The sequence below is a fragment of the Dufourea novaeangliae genome, unplaced genomic scaffold, assembly GCF_001272555.1.
Source record: "Dufourea novaeangliae isolate 0120121106 unplaced genomic scaffold, ASM127255v1 scaffold108, whole genome shotgun sequence".
Classification (NCBI taxonomy): domain Eukaryota; kingdom Metazoa; phylum Arthropoda; class Insecta; order Hymenoptera; family Halictidae; genus Dufourea; species Dufourea novaeangliae.
Window position 1 is genome coordinate 2305 of NW_015374014.1, and position 18132 is coordinate 20436.

The window sequence follows — 18132 nt, forward strand, 5'->3', positions numbered from 1 at the left end:
AAAGTATTTAATTCCACCTAATTTAAATGGAAGCAATTACAGAAGCCGCTAAGTTATAACGTAAGATTTGCTCTGTTTCTACAGCGAATCTGACGTCACGTTCTACAGCAGAGTTACTCTGTTTATGCTGCGAATCTGACGTTACGTTCTACAGCAGAGTTACTCTGTTTCTGCTGCAAAGCTGATGTTACATTATACAGCAGAGTCGTATACAGACAATGACATTGTAAAGAAAGACAACGAAATTATTTTATATAGTTTATTTTAGTTTTCTGTTAAGTTTGAGTTGGAAGCGAATTCTGGTGGGCTACGACCGAGCGTGTTTCGTTTACTTCACCTTCTTTTGTAAGACGCACTACGAACGTTGGGTTTTGCCACGTGTAGAAAGTTTTTGTTCCTCTGTATTGTAATTGCATAGTATCTAATAAATGTTTTAAGTCGCACACTACTCAAACCTGATTTACAACAGACATACAACCAGAGTGGCAGATACATTCAGAATGCAGCGACAGATGTATATGAATCTGAGGTACTGCCTGATCGAATATTACATCAGATGCACGGCATCTGATGTCAGTTTGCTCATAGGGCAGTAATTCATATTTTTACATTATATTTATGCAGTAGCGTTTTCGTTTTTTTGTTTCATAATTAAGATCCATGAAAGTTTTGAAATACGTTTCCAACTTAGACTTCTAAATAATGTTTCTGAAGTTGCATTGCCTTCGACAATAAATAATGTTACTGAAATTCCTTGCATTCCCAGATTTTTTGCTAGTTCATTAATAACTGTTTTTGCATAACCTTTCCTTTTATGTTGTTCCAAAGTTTGTACCATTCCAATTCCATGCCAGTCATTATGTATAGCCCAAGAAACTAAGGTATCATCTTTTTTTAAATATAATCCTACTCCACCATTCATTTCTACCAGTGTGCTTATGAATTGTGTGCTTAACTCAGGATGTTCTAAATCTTTATGTGGCCATTCAGAATGTATTGTAGCAACATCTGATTTATCTAAAGCTTTTATGTAACATTCTTCTGTTATACTGATAAAAAAGAAAATAAATAATCAATATTATATGTATAATATATTCAGTATCATAATTAATACTTGATAAACAAACTGTCGATTTTTATGCAGAATGACACTTTCTAAGTAATTTTTGACGACAACAGCAAAGGTAGGAATTTATTTCATTTCTTAAATATCTTATTGGGTACAGAATAAAGTAGAAAACACATTATATCAGGCGAACGTTTTTTCTCTTTGGTATTACACAAACCCCTATTGGCTATAAATGCATAAAATCCGCAATCTATTTATAAATAATATATACAGGGTGGGGCAATAACTATGTCTACCAATAATATAAAAAAATGTTATATATAAAACTTACAAGGTATAGAGGGGGGCATATTGTGACAAACATTTTCTGCGTGGGTGAAGGCACAGAGGAAATGTCAAGGTCATCTCTATTTTTTTTAATCGAATGCTATATTTTTTTTTATCGCGATGTGATAGCCGATGTTGAGACGACTTCAGCGAGGTATCATTGAAGGTCATACAAGGTCAAATGTGGTAGTAATTTTTTATTAAATTATTATTTATTTATTACAAATAACGGCAATATTCAAAGTGAACATAGTTATTGCCCTACCCTGTATATGTAAAGCTTAATAAGAATAAAATAGACTAAGTTCATAAATATTATATAACATTGTATACTAAATTCATTCATTTAGTTATTCTTGTTAACTGTACATATTATTTGATGCATACACAAATTAATGTGATAATTACCAAACTTCTATTTCTGCACATTCCTTTGCAGATTTAAAATAAAAGTTAGCTGGTGTTACTAGTTCTACTTCTATATTTTGTACACTTTTAAGTTGTTCTACTGCAGAAAGCACAGTCGATAAAATGCATTCATGAACACCAGCGAAATATATTCCTTGATTCCAATTTATAACATCAGTTTCTGTTATTACTTTTTTTAACATTTCTTTATTTGGTTCTAATGCAAATAATATCACTAAATGTAGAGCAAACTAAACATATAGTAAATTAGAAACAAATTCACTAAATATGTGTGTAATAAAACTTGTTTCATATTCATTTGTAATACTTACACGAGCTATTCCAATAAAAATACCTTTCTCAACATCTCCATTTGGACAATAAATTTCAATCAGTATGTTTGGACGCTTTTTCTTCCATTTAATGGCATTTTCAATCCAGTAATAATACTATAAGTTTATAATTGAAAACAGAACTTTGTTGTAGAACTTTGTAATTGAAAACAGCCTGTTCTTTTTACAAAATGCATTACATGTATTTTTATCTATAATGAAATACTATAAATAATTTCCTTAAATTCAGAACAGAAAAATTTGACCTTAAAAATAAGATCCTTATTATATTAAATTGTTTAATAAAAGTATAGAAACCCAAGGAATTATACGAAATTTAATTTCTAAACTCCTTAATTTCATTGTCATAATAAAAGAGAGAGGAAACATATGCAAAGTATGTAAAACAAAATGAATTATTTATTCTGTACGTATACTTAGAGAACATTATTATTTATGATTTTGTATCTATCTTAACTTGTATAATAATATGTAATCATCAAGTAAAATGTATATATGCAATAAAGACCATAATGTAAAACACAATGAAACACATTACAAATTTAAGTTTGATGAAAATAATTTTTTTAAATAAATTTATAAATGTACGCATGTTTAAATGAACCTATGTATACTGAAAACTATGCACATTAAAACTAAGAAACTTACATATGCAAAAGTAGGCCAATTATATGTTGTTTTATTTTGAAGCAATTGCCATTTCTCAAAAGGCAAAAGTTGCAAAATATCTGTGGTAAGAGTTTTCTCTGACATTACCGAGTTTAAAATATATTTGGTTAGTAACGATCTAAGGATGTAACACTATATATATATATATATATATATATACTTCCGTAACCAATTAATGGAGTAAATATATGTTATATATCTTATTATTTGTAGGTGTAGATAATAGGTATATTCGCCTCATATATAGCCCCTGATAATAGGTATATTCTTTTCATCTTTCATAGCATACATGTATGTAACGTGATTGCATATCCGAATAGCACCGAAAAGGAACGAAGTTACCCGATTTACCATTATCTACCCCCTTCTTATTACCCGCGAATCTTATTACCCCGCTCAGTTAATGCTCCGTCTATATGTGTTTATGCTTCCACCACAGCCCCGTTAGAAAGAGAAGTAGTTGCTCCAGTTGTTGCTCTCTCCCTCTTATGTCGACTACAACCCTATCATAAAACCGCGCAGTCTATTATATATCCTCTATGATATACGCACGCTATGTAAAGGTTGGTGATGGTACGCAGTTCATACTGGTTACTGGTTCATACACAGAGATTGATAGAGATTATTACACATATTATAAGTGGCGGTGTGCATTTTTCATGCAAATGTAAATTTATTGTTAGTTTGTTACATACAAAATGGGTATATTAGAGAAAATATCTGAAATTGAGAAAGAAATTGCCAGGACACAAAAAAACAAAGGTTTGTACATGGCATAAGAAAATTGTAACCTTTTTCTTAACCATATTTTGAAACACATTCATTGATCATATCTTTATGACATATGTAAGAATTTAGAAAATATTCAGACATTTAAGAAAATCTTATCAGTCAATTATGAGTAGAATTTTATACACTTTTATTTACTTTATACCATTTGAACCAAATTTTATAAAATTATTTTTAATTATGCATTGCTTTTTTTAAAATCACGTTCTGATATATGTAATATAACGGTAATCAGATCGTAGTATTCTTCATAATAATGATTACTGATTTGCAAAAATGATCTAAAATATTAGTATCTATATATTTTATTCATGAAAGTTATGAGTACAATAATAATTTGAATGGCTGATGATTTATAACATTATACATTTCTCAATATAATCATGTTTGGAGTATAAAATGACTGTAATCTTAATGCATTAATATAATATTGCCTTTAATTAATGTTTGGATTACTGTTAAATATGTCTTTAATTTTCAGCTACTGAATATCATTTAGGATTATTAAAAGCAAAACTTGCAAAATATAGGTCACAACTTTTAGAACCAGGAAAGAAATCTGAAAAAGGAGAAGGATTTGATGTGTTAAAATCTGGGGATGCAAGAGTAGCTTTAATAGGTTTTCCTTCTGTGGGAAAATCTACTTTGTTAAGCACACTAACACATACAGAATCTGAAGCAGCATCTTATGAATTTACTACACTAACTTGTATTCCTGGTGTTATAGAATATAAAGGGGCTAATATTCAGCTTCTTGATCTTCCTGGAATAATTGAAGGTGCAGCACAGGTAATCATGATGTTAAGCTTTATAAGAACATTGTTAGGCTGCTGTAGTATATGTATATAAACAAAAACAAGGTGACATAAGTCATTAGTTACTAAAAGGCAAATATTACACCTTGTATACTTTGTTGCCTTTTATTGAGATACATCAGATCTAAAAAAGAAATCGGAGTTGAAAGGATTGCAAACTTAATTTCAATATGAAAATAGTTTGACTCAATGGAAAATAGTGTCAAAACTTGGAATACGTGAAAATTTAATTCATTTAAGACTCACTTAAAAGTCTAATTTTCATTGCTTATGCTTAAAAATATAACATGCAGCAACAATGTGAAAGTAAAAGATGCAGGAACGTAAACAGATTGTACTAGGACATTTTTCAACACAATTAAGAGTTATGCAGGTGACATTTTAGTTACAGTAGACTTGGATTAAATCACACATAGATGGGTGGCAAGATTCCATACTACGAATAATGCTATAATAAGCACAAGACAGCCTTACAGTGTTTTTACAAAGTTTTATATTTTGATTAATATAGACTGATGTGCAAAAAAGGTAAACACCTAGAAAATGTTATTTGAAATAGAAATTGACTACCCAGTTGATTTGTTCTCTGAAATTTTTGTTTTTAGTATTATTTTGTATTGATGTTGGTCATTGTATGTATTAAAAAAATGAAAAGAACAACCTTAAAAAATGTTATATGATTAATAACTGTGTTATCTCCTTATGTGTATCACATAAAACGTTAAATAAACACTAAGATTAAACTTGAAGATACACATTTACTACATTTTACTGTCTCATATGCTATATGAATATTAATTACATTGTGTATTTTTTTGGCAGCTTAATGCTTACAATTTTCTTATGTATGCACAATACTAAATTTGCAACTTTTTGAGAATCCATGCTACTAATACAAGTATTAAAATTCTGCAATGTGGAGATAATTTTTCTGTTTCAGACATGAGCAGTAGCTCTTGCAGAATTATAAGTGTTGTAATAAACATAATTTATTGTTAGTGATCCCATTTAAGGCTGTGTTAAAGCTAAATAAATAGCTAATAAAAAGCTAAATAAAAAGCATTACATAGTGACAGGAATATTCAAAAGTTTAGAAACTTTTAATATTCATGAACAACATTGTTTTTGTTGGGATATTTCACTATTTTTTTCACCTGAGTGTACTATAAAAGTTTCCTAAAATAAAGAATTTATTAAACTTTTATGCTTTTGAATAAATGTTTTAGGGCAAAGGAAGAGGCAGACAGGTGATTGCTGTTGCTAGAACAGCAGACTTAGTTCTTATGATGCTGGATGCTACTAAACAGGATGTACAAAGGCAACTTTTAGAGAAAGAATTAGAATCAGTTGGTATACGACTTAATAAGAAAAAACCAAACATTTATTTTAAAGTGAAGAAGGGAGGTGGATTGGCCTTCAATTCAACATGTCCATTGACAAATGTGGATGAGAAATTAGTTCAAATGATTCTTCATGAATACAAGATTTTTAATGCTGAAGTTTTATTTCGTGAAGATTGTAGTGCAGATGAATTAATTGACGTGATAAATGCTAATAGAGTATATTTGCCATGCCTGTATGTACATAACAAAATAGATCAAATATCAATAGAAGAAGTGGACAGAATTGCTAGGCAACGTAATAGTGTAGTAGTTAGGTAAAATTCTTGTCTGTATCCTTGTTTTTGTTTTACGAAAAAATCCTTTTTATGGAGAGTTATTATATGTTTTAAATAAAAGTTACTAATCTATAGTTAAAGGTTAAATATTTAATTTTGTTTTACAGTTGTAACATGAAATTGAATCTGGATTTCCTGCTTGAGACTTTATGGGAACTTTTATCATTGATAAGGGTATACACAAAGAAACCAGGGCAACCACCTGATTTTGAAGATGGTTTAATATTACGAAGAGGTGTTACTGTGGAACATGTCTGTCATGGTATTCATCGTACACTTGCCCAGCAATTTAAATATGCTCTTGTCTGGGTAAGAAGTCATAATTCTTTATCTATAAGAAATATTAATATTATGTATATAATTCGTTGAAGAAACAAAGTGTAGTCATACAATCGAATGAAAGCTAAAATACTGATGTTATATGCATTAAAACAAAGGATTTGACAGAAAAGTGAAGGGTGAATGTCTTTAGGGGGGGTCTGAAGGGTGATTATTCAGCGTTAGTTACAACGTCTAAATTGTTTCAATTTATTGTCATTGACTATTTGAACACAGAAAATACTCCATAATTCGAAACGTGGGAGGGAAACATGATCGCGTGTTTATCGTAGTTCTAACAAACTCGCAATCGCTGTCGCTCTCCCTCTATATGTTACACAGTGAGTTTATTTATTGTGTACAAGCTTCAGGGTATCGTAAACAAGTTTTCCTTCCATTCCTTTAATTCACCGAATCACAATGACATTAAAAAGTAGGAAACAGAAGTTATTCAACATTTATTTATTCATGTAGTAGTGTTTATTTTTTACTATTTAAACATAATACAGCATAACAAGTTAATTAAAAGTTTCATTAAACAGAGTGTTGAAAATGAGTGAATAATGTTTAATATGTGTTTTTCAGGGTACAAGTACAAAATATTCACCTCAGAGAGTAGGATTGCAGCATGTCATGCACGATGAGGATGTTATTCAAGTAGTTAAAAAATAAATCTCACAATTTTATATACATGATCTATAAATGACAGCGTGGTAAAGTTAATTTCTACATAGTTTCCCTTACATTTTATACATGTTTACTTAAAAAAATTGATATTAAATTGTTTCAATTTTTAATTAATTTCTGTAGAGTAATTATGAACATTCACACTGTATATTTTTAACAATATAAAATTTAGAGTTGTTTACATAAAGTGTATGGCATCGAATCCTCTTTATATCATATTTTGTATATTCAAACAATCTTTCCCAGTCTGTAATTTAATAAACAATATTCAACATTTAAGTTTTTGTGTGTAATATGAACAGTTTTATCAATTCATGTTACAATTAATAAGAAACTAATATTAACTATTTTAAATGTATACTGTATAAATTGCTGATAAGTGAGAAAATATTTATACTCTAATATAAGAAAGTCGATTTCTGATTATATCAACTAACAATACTAAATTATACAGGGAGTTTCTGATCTTGGAGTTAACTGTATAAGAAATTATAACTGAATCCTGTTATATGTTTGATATAATTATTATTTCTATTATGCAGACTTTGTAAGTGGATTATTAAAGTAAGTACCCTGCATATTCATGTAAAGGTTGAAATCGACATATATGTAAAAAATATGTATTTTTTTGTCCTTTAACGAATCGGAAAGTTGATGTTTTTAAACAACTTCGAAAAGAAGGAGGTATATAATTCCATGTGTATGATGGGCACCAGGATAAATAATCATCTCTGGCTGAACTTTACTTTGCTGGACCAACAATTGTTGACTTTTTTTATACCTCCTGCTAGTATTCAACGAATAGAATCTAAAAATGCAAGTTTTAAGTTTAGGAATCCAACGGTTAAAAAGTTATGCGTATGTAAAATCAAGTATTTTTAGCGTACTTTACAGATTAGTTTATCGCTATATTGGCTTCTATACAAAAATTCGTCCAATGAGTGGAATTCACAGAATCAGTATTTTGCTTTGAATAAGTGGTTCTTTTTTTATAAACATATTTGAATGGCCGCCACCCACATGCATCTCCTTACAAGCAGTGACACTAAGGCACTGATGCGGAATCCGTGACTGTCACGCAGTGATGCCAGAATCGTGGTACTGTTTACCCTCACCACTCTCCCACTCCGACGTACCATCGTCTCCCACTGTGACGTCCCGGCTACCCCCACTTTACGTCCACCGTGCTGGCACACCAAGCATATCCAAGCCCTGCCGTGTGCGCTGGCCGTCGAGAGACGGTGAGCTATATTTAGAAAAGAGTGGGGGTAAACCGTACCACGATTCTACCATCCTGCTGCCTTGGAAATCCTGTTCGAATATCACTGCGGCGAAAATTCACGTTCTCGACGCGATGCCCCGCAACCTAAGCGCGTGAGCAACAGTCAAGAGACCCTGTTGGAATCCCAATGCGGCGGTTTTACTTTTTATTTTTAATTATTTTATAATTTCACTTTGTAACCTCTAAGTAAAATAAAAAAGTTAAAAAATATTAATTCGGGAAGCATTTAAAAAGAAGAAAATAAATGTTTTCCACTTCAATATCTAAATTTTTTATTATATACATACATATTATGTTGTATACACATAAATTATTTTTACAATTAGATGTTATCCTTACAACCCTACTCATTACTACTCTGAACATTCGTACAAAAATCTATTAGATTAAAATATTACGTCATAAGTGTATCTTCAGTCTTTTAAAATTTGTTGGCTTTACTTGCCACCTCTAAGTTAAGTTTGAATGAAAAGTTAAAAAATATTAATTCGGGAAGCATTTTTAAAATTCATTTTTTTTTGTTAATGATACATTTCGCCGCTAACGAAAACCGCTGCAGCTGGTCCACGTATATACGATGCCGAATGGTCTTTTGCTTTTCTTCATATGAAAAGAAAAAAACACAATTGAAATAGTAATTTTCATAACATAAGATAAAATATTAAGATTGCTATGAACTTATCTTTTTTTTGTTGAATTATTCTGTAATTTCGCTTCCTCACTTTTGAGTAGAAGGGAGTCAGTCAGAAACAAACTACATAACAACAAAGAATGGATGGGACACCAAGTGGGATTTAAACCGACCAAGTCAGATGACGTCACGGGGCCTCGGCGTGAGGCGATGGTATCGTTCGGATTACAATGTAATACACAGAACGAATCACCCATGAATAAAAATTTAAATTTTTACTCCTTTCAGTGTAATTTCTTAAAAATGTTATGAATAAATGTAGGAGACTCTCCTGATGAAAAAAAGTCCAAACCCGACATAAATCAGACTATATTTAATAACATACATTTCGTATCGCGACATTAAGGGAAAGGTGGGATAATTGGTCACAATTTTGCTTTTTCGTTGAAATAAAAATAATTGTTTATTTTATTTATATCTCATCATTTGCAAAGATTGTTAGTATTGTGGCAGTATTCTAACTTGCAAGCATTCGATAATGAAAAACTACTTTTAAGTATTGAACTTGGTTCCATTCGTGCATTGTTTTACTATGCTGATATAGTATTGGATGTTCCATTTATTCCTTGAAACAAAATTTACTTTGCTGCTGATGATAGCTTGTGAAATGTGATTACAAGCATCTTAGATTTGATTGTATACGTAATTATTTATTTATGTAATTGTGTAATTGCAATTTTGTATTTTAACCACAGTTAAATAAAATATTTGGAATTATTCATTAATACTGTTTTGAATAATGTTCAATCTGTATACATAAAAGAAGAAGGGGATGCAGCAAAACAATTTTTATTCATACGTTATGTCGCGATACAAATTCTATCTTCTTAAAGAGACTCTGATTTATGCCATGTTTGAACTTATTTTCATCAGGAGAATCTCCTACATATATTTATAACATTTTAAAGAAAGTACACAGTAAAAGATACGCGTCGCCGAATACATTATTGTTCCATTATGTCAAAAGAGTCTTTTGAAAAGAGGTACTTTAGGAATTTCAGAGGTTTTGAAACGGATCATTATTCGCAGTATACTGCTTTTTCGAGCGCCTAAAGCATTTCTTTCAAAACCTCTGAAATTCCTAATTATCTCTTTTGACATAATGAAACAATAACGTATTCGGCAACGCGTATGATTGCCCTTGCCGTTGAAACAGCTTTTAGAAATTGATTACTATCGAAATTTCCAAACTATTGCAGTTAAATCTAATAGATTTTTGTACGAATGTTCAGAGTAGTAATGAGTAGGGTTGTAAGGATAACATCTAATTGTAAAAATAATTTATGTGTATACAACATAATATGTATGTATATAATAAAAAATGTAGATATTGAAGTGGAAAACATTTATTTTCTTCTTTTTAAATGCTTCCCGAATTAATATTTTTTAACTTTTTTATGTTACTTAGAGATTACAAAGTGAAATTATAAAATAATTAAAAATAAAAAGTAAAACCGCCGCATTGGGACTCGAACAGTGTCTCTTGACTGTTGCTCGCGCGCTTAGGTTGCGGGGCATCGCGACGAGAACGTGAATTTTCGCCGCAGTGATATTCGAACAGGATTTCCAAGGCAGCAGGATGGTAGAATTGTGGTACGGTTTACCCCCACTCTTTTCTAAATATAGCTCACCGTCTCTCGAACGGCCAGCGCACACGGACAGGGCTTGGATATGCTTGGTGTGCCAGCACGGTGGACGTAAAGTGGGGGTAGCCGGGACGTCATAGTGGGAGACGATTGTACGTCGGAGTGGGAGAGTGGTGGGGGTAAACAGTACCACGATTCTGGCATCACTGCTGTCACGGCCCTGATGAAAGCTACGATCAAATCGCTTCACCCTATATTGTATCCATAGTATATAGATCAGTGCTCCCGAATCTTCCATGAGCGGTGTTGCCACGTTGTTCAGTACGGCTAGTACTAGAGTCGGCTGTGGCTTCGTCCCTATATTTCTATGTCCATGATTGAGAACGTATTCTATTTTGTTCCATAGTATATGGTACGTATCATGGCGCCAAAATGTTACACCGTGTATGTATGTAAGCGAACTTTACAGTATATTATTTATTTTTATAATATTAAACTTTTATAGTAGACTTCGTATAGTAATGAAGGATGAAAAATATTACACAGTATCTTGTGGACACTGTAAAATCTAGTGAAACTACAGCTGTACGATCAAATGGTAATACAAAACCAGAAAAGGGTGATAATGGTTCAAAAGAAAAACGTAACCGTGTGAAAATCAGGATTTCACGAACAAGTACAAAAGAAAGGGTATGTGATATCATAGAGACCAACAATGATATGGTCAATAAAACACCCAGCCCATATACTAAAGAAAAGACTGCAGACAAAAATGCACATGAAACACCCAAACGATCTTCATCATCAAAGTTATCATCAGTAACTCTTAAAAAAAGTGATAATAATGATCTAGATTATTTATCTTTAGAAACAGGTAAGTGCAAGAAACAAAATGATAAAAGTAATTCTGAGAATTCATTAAAACATGATAAGAAACGTAAAAAGCAATTAGAGGATAAAAAAGATACAAACAGCAATACAACTTTGTGTAGTACATTCAAGAATAAAGATCTTAACCTTATAAATGTAGTGAATGTTAATACTACTGAAGATGAATGTAATCATGAAGAATCAAATGCTTTCCAAATTCTTATGAGTCGTAACAAACAAATTCAAAATATTTCACACATAAAAGTTCTTGAAAATGAAGATGTAAATACTAAAAAATCTGAAGAATACAAAGCCAAATTAAAACGTTCAAAAGAAAGACTAATAGTTTTAGCAGATAAAAAAGGATATTCTAAAAGAAAACTATCAGAAATACAAGAAGGTGGAAAAATAGAACATATTATTCAAAATCGTATTAAAGTCTTCAAAGAAGATGAGAAAAAAGGCAATAATGTAGGTGCAACCATATTTAGTCAAACACAGACATGTGGGAGTTTATTAAATTACTTCAGGTAATAAATGCTTTTTCTTGTTAACTAGAAAGTAATATTAATTTAAAATTTTATTTTATAAATGATAGCAAAGCTCCAGTGGATTTAACGGGTTCAGATATCTCAAACATGTCTACTATTGTAGTGAAGGCTGATGTACATATGGCAGAAAATTCTTTTAAACCTAATGTTTATACTTTAAATTCGAACAGCGAGACACAACAAAATAGGAAAAATAGATTGGATATGGAATTTTCTGAAATAGATAACATTAATGTTATAGAGTCTGAAAATATTAATACACATAATAAAACGAGAAAATTTGATCAATGTGGACACAATAAGCGCAGGTGGTCCTTACGAATTAAGCTTCAGAATTATGAAGGTGGAAATTTTGTATCAGGTAATGTAATTAGTATATTAAAATAATGATCATAATATATTGTATAGCATAGTTACTATACATGAAGAAACCAAATGCAAGAGTCTCCCAAATTTTGGTTGACGGCAATGAATTTTCACACTTTGATCGCTGATTTTTTGTATTTTTACATAGTATTACTTGAATATACATTACACAGTTACTAAGTATTTTTTTTTATTTTTAATATAGACAACAGTAGTGACGAAGAAATATTCTCATTACATAATAAAACTAAATTAAGCATAAAAAATTCCAAAAAATCTGGAATAATTAAAAGTATAGATTCAGAAGAGTTATCTTTAAAAGATAAAAATCCAAAAGAAACATCAAAGCAAGTGAATGATCAAACGAAGTTGAAATACTTAAAGTATGAGCTATCAGAAAATACTAAATATAATAATTTAAAGCAAAAAAATAAACTTATATCTGATGATTACAAGTCCACTTCAGCAGACAGTAATAATTTGGAAAATTGTATTAATTCTAGTGTAGAAGACTGCATACTCATTAATGACAGTAAATTAAAGAAAAAAGCAGCTGATAAATTGGCTCCTTTATTTACAAAACGACAGAAACCTGATCCAGAAACTACAGCAGCACGGAGATTATTTTTGCAACCAGATATAACAGATAAGAGTAAAAATTTGGTTCAAAAAGTAAATGTGAATAGTACACTACCCTTTCCAGTTCTGAGTCACATTACGCAATTGAGTAGTTTAATTTGTAATCAAACGAACAATTTTAATATTCCAAAGGAACTTTGTGCTCAGTATACTCCAGTCTTAAATGTAAGCAATTACAAGTGTATAATGAACTTCTCTGAGGTAAAATTAGAACCATTAAAAAACATCAAACCAAAGGTTCAAGAAGTATTAGTAGAGATTGAAAAATTCTGCACTGATGCAAGAAAAATGTGGAATGCTATTTCACTTATTTTTAAAGAATATTCTAATAAACCATTGTCACCAAAAGTGGGAAGTAAAAAAAATAAGCAGTTGCAAGAAAGAGAAAGAGTAGCATGTAAACATAATGAAAATCAATTTGAAAATTGCACTTGGACCTCTAAATATAGGCCAAAATTTGTCGAAGACGTAATTGGAAATGAAGAAGCTGCTAAAAAATTAAAAGAATGGATAATTAGGTGGAAAACATTCACAAATGAGAATGTTAGTAGCGGAGATGAATTTGATTCTTCAGACAGCAACTCTGCAAACATGCATAAGAATAATCAAGTAGCTGTATTATTAGGACCATATGGAAGTGGTAAAACTGCTAGTGTGTATGCGGTAGCAGAAGAATTTGGTTATACGTTAGTATTACGTGCTAACAATATTAATTTTTCGAAAATTTACAGTTTCAATATTTTTTATTATACATAGTAATTGGAATTTTTCTTTATTTAGTGTATTAGAAGTAAATGCATCGTCTAGAAGAACTGGAAAAAAACTTTTAAAAGAACTGGAAGAGGCAACTAAATCACATCGAATTAAAAAAGAAACGAGCACATCTGCTTTTCATAATTTAATTTTAGATGACATTGTACCAAAGAAAATACCACAAAATTCTCTCATTCTCATAGAAGACATTGATCTTGTCTTCGAAGAAGATGAAGGTTTCATTTCCGCAACATATCAATTAGCATCAAATACAAAACGTCCAATTGTCATGACATGTAGAGATACTTGTCCACACTTAAGTAAAGTAGCACCGCAACAAAACAGAATATATTTTAAACATGTTACTGGCAGTAGAGTTTTCGCATTCTTAGAATTAATTTCATTAGCAGAAACTGGTTACAGACTTCCAACTGATTATATAACGGTGAGTATCACAAATACACAAATTGATTACAAACGACTGTTTCATCTATCCATATTATAAGACTAATATGTATCACTTTCGTGATATACTAATTAGACTCTGGATGTGTACGCAAATTCATATTCGTATGGAGTAATTTATAAAAACGAGGAGTAAATAGGAACTTATAACATAATTGCATAGTTTTGTTAGGTGAAAAAGAAAATTAAGTCTGTATTCTACATTATTGACATTTTTATTCTATTGTGTTTTATCGAGACGCATTTGCTATGTATACATAAAATCTGCAGTCTAATAACATTTATCATAATAATTTAAGTACTTTGAAGTAAATAGTATCAAGTATTTTCTTTTTAAAAATGAGTACAATAAATAATTTTTTGTTTGTAGGAACTGGTACAAACAGGAGATTTGCGCAAAGCTATACTTAAATTACAGTATCTAATGCTATCTAATCCAAGACAAATTTCAGAACAATCTATTATTTTTAACAACTCATTCTGGCAAAATATGCGACATTATTTGTATAAACCAGCAGTGAAAGCAAGTAAAAGACAGAAAGTGGAAAAGATTGCGGGTGGTGAAGAAACAAATTACAATAGACATATATTAGATGATGTAGCAAATAAGTTAGATAACATTGTTCTATTATCATCTCTAATTGACATAGAAGATTCGGCTTTAAATTTATGGCAAATAAAAACACAACCCAGTTTGTCTTTAGTTGAAAATACTGATTTGTATTCAGCATCAAGCAATATATGTTTAGATATGGCTGAATGGATTAATAGAAAAGTTATATGTAATAGTCATTTAAGTGAGTACAATCGAACTTCGTATCAAAATAATATTACACGAAAGAAACAACTAAATAGAGAAATAAATGTAACGTTATCACATACCACATCTTTATTGCTCGATCGTCATGTTCTTTCTACAGATTATTTTCCATGTTTAAGAACGATATGTAGAGCAGAAGAGTCTAGATCTAATATGAACAACAAAAGAGGAAATCGATTCTTTCATTATCTTCATAGTTTAAAAGCACCATCTGTGTTGCTCAAGTCAAATATTTTAGCAGCAGCATGTAAAATAATGCATGACAAAAAGTAAATAGTAACACAAGTGAAAGTAGTATTCTCATGTAACAACAAACTTTTTTTACCATTTCTACTATTACACATTGTAAGAATTTATAAATATATGGTGAAGATATGTTCAAATATATAATGTTTTGCTCACGAGCTCACTCGTGTTTTTTTATACATCATTATTAATAGTTTTCTAAAAACTATAGGGTGTTTTTTCATAGAAACGAGAGCAATTAAGTAATGTACATGCAATACGAGATCAAGAGGATGATGAAAAACTAAATGTTTGCTGTAATGATTGCATTAAAAATGATGCTATGACGTTATGAGTACAAGCACTATAGAATTACAAATATTTTATTTGATTGATATTTAAATTTAATGTCTTTTAAATAAAAGGTCTGTTCTTGAAGTGAGAGAAGTTGAATTGGATGGTTTTATAGGTCAACAATTAAATTGATGTTATTTTACTAGTAATTATACTTATTCTGTTATAGATTATTCTCTTCCATAAAAGTACTGTACAAAACTGTATTATAGTGCCTTCAAAGTGTCTGTTAAAATGACTAGTGGTGACATTTTAAACTTCACAATTAAATACAATAAAAACACATATTTATTATTAATCTGTTTTATTTTTCCTCTGTAAATAGGGTTTTCAAACAATAATTAAATTTTTATATGGTGTAATTTGCGATTCAGTTCTTCAAATTTGAGAATTTTTCGAATGAAAAAATCACCATAACGATGGGCTACTTTTGTATCTGCGATATGAATCATATCATGATCAATGTAAAAGTCCAACTGTAACAAAATGTGTTATGAACTACTTTTTATATTCACAGCTAATATACAGCAATAATAGTTAAATAAATTACCTCTGAGCCAGATTGAAATTTGCCATGTAATCCTGATGCCCCTTTTGTCCAGACAATGTTTTTCATTTTATGTTTAAAGCATAGTAAATGAATGGTTAATGCACTAACTTCCTTATCTAAATCCCAGCTTTCATCAGGTCTAGTATTACTGCACATGAAAGTTGCTAGTTTACTTAATGGTAATGTAGTATACAGTTTTAAATATGAACGAATTGTTGGTAACATTTTCTGTTGAACAACTTCATCCATGAAGACCTGAGTTTGATGTTTGATGGCCTCTCGAACATAATCTTCATTTGGATTGTCAGGATTTGGTGGTGTAAGAGACAAAAACTTTGGACATGCAAACAGAAAGCAGGACTCAAACTCTGCTAGTTCTCCATATTGCATCTTGTACATTTTTTCATGGTAATTTTTATCGCGTAGTGCTTGTTGTAGTCCTTCATCAATACACTGAGGATGAAGTACAAGACAGATTGCTAATAAATGATACATTTGCTCTGTTTGCTTATTAATTTGGTCATTCTGATAACTTCTTGTTGCGAATAATTGTTTTGTTCTTTGAATATACAACAAAATTCCAGAGAATGTTCTGATTGCATCTGCATATCTGCGCATCATCATATATGCAAAACCAACATAATATGCTGTTGATATTTGACAACCAGGCACATGAGAATATGCACTTTTTTTATAAAGTTCTACATTTTCCAAAACTTTAATGGCTTGATAATAATCTCCCAAAAGAGAATGCAAACGTAGAAGACCTACAAGAGAAAAATATCCGAGCATTTTATACAAAGAATGTCTTCCAAATACACCCGCTACTGAATCTGGATCTCCTCCACTTGCAAACACCTCTAATTGACTTTTAATTTTTGATTTGTCAACTAAATAATGTAAGACATTTAAGACACAAAGTACATCCCATATTTTATTATGTGCATTCAGGTTTTCAATTTCTTCAGGTGTCTTATTTGATAAGTTAGCACGATATTGTGTGAATGATTGAAATTGATAAACAAATTCATCAATCAATTCCCATAACCACTGATCAGGTAATTCTAATTGGACAGGTGTCTCTGGATTTAATATATAATTAAACAGATCACAATAATTATAAAAGGAACCAAGACGTTGTTCTAACGTTGGCCCTTGCATTCGAGCATAAATATGACGATAGTAAAGTTCTTTATAGAGAGTAAGGAATACTCGATCATTATCAACTATATGTGCAATTGCTTCTGCATCTGGCCAAGAAGATTTATCGAATAACTGCTCTGAAATTTTCGGAAATGTTGTTTCATAAAGGTTTTGTGTTTCAAAAATCATGCCTTCGTTTATACAATTTCGGAGAAATACAAGGAAATTTCGTACAACTTCTGGTACTTGACGATAGCTTAATCTGTCATATTGGTCGCTATGAACATCTGATGGTCCATAATCATCATATGCATCATACTGAAAATTGTATAAATGTTATCCTCATTAATGTAATAACACTCTTGAAGTTACTGTATAATTAATAAATACCTCGCTATAATCGTCGTACATGATGATTAAGTGTATCTGATTTTATATCAATAATCTTACCGAACTTGTATGGGAAGGTAACAAAGATACAAAAGCTAACCAAGAAGAATTGTAAAATGTCCACGCTCCACGAAACAGCGTAGTCATAAACTACTGTAAGTTAAGATCCATGTTGTACACTCGCGAGCAAACTCGGCTTCCGCTAGAGGAAAAAGTGACGTCGAGAAGGACCTCCTACCACTTGGTAAATTTGTTTTGTTGTGAATCTCGCCCTCATCTTGTAGCGGCGTCTAGCGTAAGCTTCACAAGCGTGAAATTCAAATTAAGGTGTTGC

The 18132-nt window shown here is 30.8% G+C and overlaps 4 protein-coding genes across 4 annotated transcripts; 2 read left to right on the plus strand and 2 right to left on the minus strand.

Moving 5' to 3' along the window:
- Positions 1-455: 455 nt before the first annotated feature.
- LOC107188697 lies at positions 456-2910 on the minus strand (the record flags this gene model as incomplete). The annotated part of the gene is made up of 5 exons (XM_015577038.1): positions 2806-2910; positions 2137-2253; positions 1805-2055; positions 675-1049; positions 456-567 (listed from the first exon to the last, which is right to left on the minus strand). Coding segments are annotated over exons 1-5 (960 nt in total), but the record flags the coding sequence as incomplete, so codon positions are not given.
- A 457-nt stretch (positions 2911-3367) lies between these two features.
- On the plus strand, positions 3368-7099 carry LOC107188753 (developmentally-regulated GTP-binding protein 2). Its single transcript, XM_015577103.1, has 5 exons — positions 3368-3588; positions 4097-4404; positions 5657-6087; positions 6216-6417; positions 7012-7099. Exons 1-5 carry the CDS (start codon positions 3525-3527, stop codon positions 7096-7098), a joined length of 1092 nt encoding a protein of 363 aa, XP_015432589.1. The 5' UTR covers positions 3368-3524; the 3' UTR covers position 7099.
- Positions 7100-11108: 4009 nt separating this feature from the next.
- LOC107188763 (replication factor C subunit 1) lies at positions 11109-15486 on the plus strand. The gene is made up of 5 exons (XM_015577116.1): positions 11109-12072; positions 12141-12454; positions 12665-13784; positions 13879-14296; positions 14687-15486. Exons 1-5 carry the CDS (start codon positions 11201-11203, stop codon positions 15407-15409), a joined length of 3447 nt encoding a protein of 1148 aa, XP_015432602.1. The 5' UTR covers positions 11109-11200; the 3' UTR covers positions 15410-15486.
- A 536-nt stretch (positions 15487-16022) lies between these two features.
- On the minus strand, positions 16023-17863 carry LOC107188758 (eukaryotic translation initiation factor 3 subunit L). The gene is made up of 3 exons (XM_015577109.1): positions 17799-17863; positions 16266-17726; positions 16023-16191 (listed from the first exon to the last, which is right to left on the minus strand). The coding sequence occupies exons 1-3, from the start codon at positions 17817-17819 to the stop codon at positions 16057-16059; spliced, it is 1617 nt and encodes a 538-aa protein (XP_015432595.1). The 5' UTR covers positions 17820-17863; the 3' UTR covers positions 16023-16056.
- Between the last annotated feature and the right edge of the window lie 269 nt (positions 17864-18132).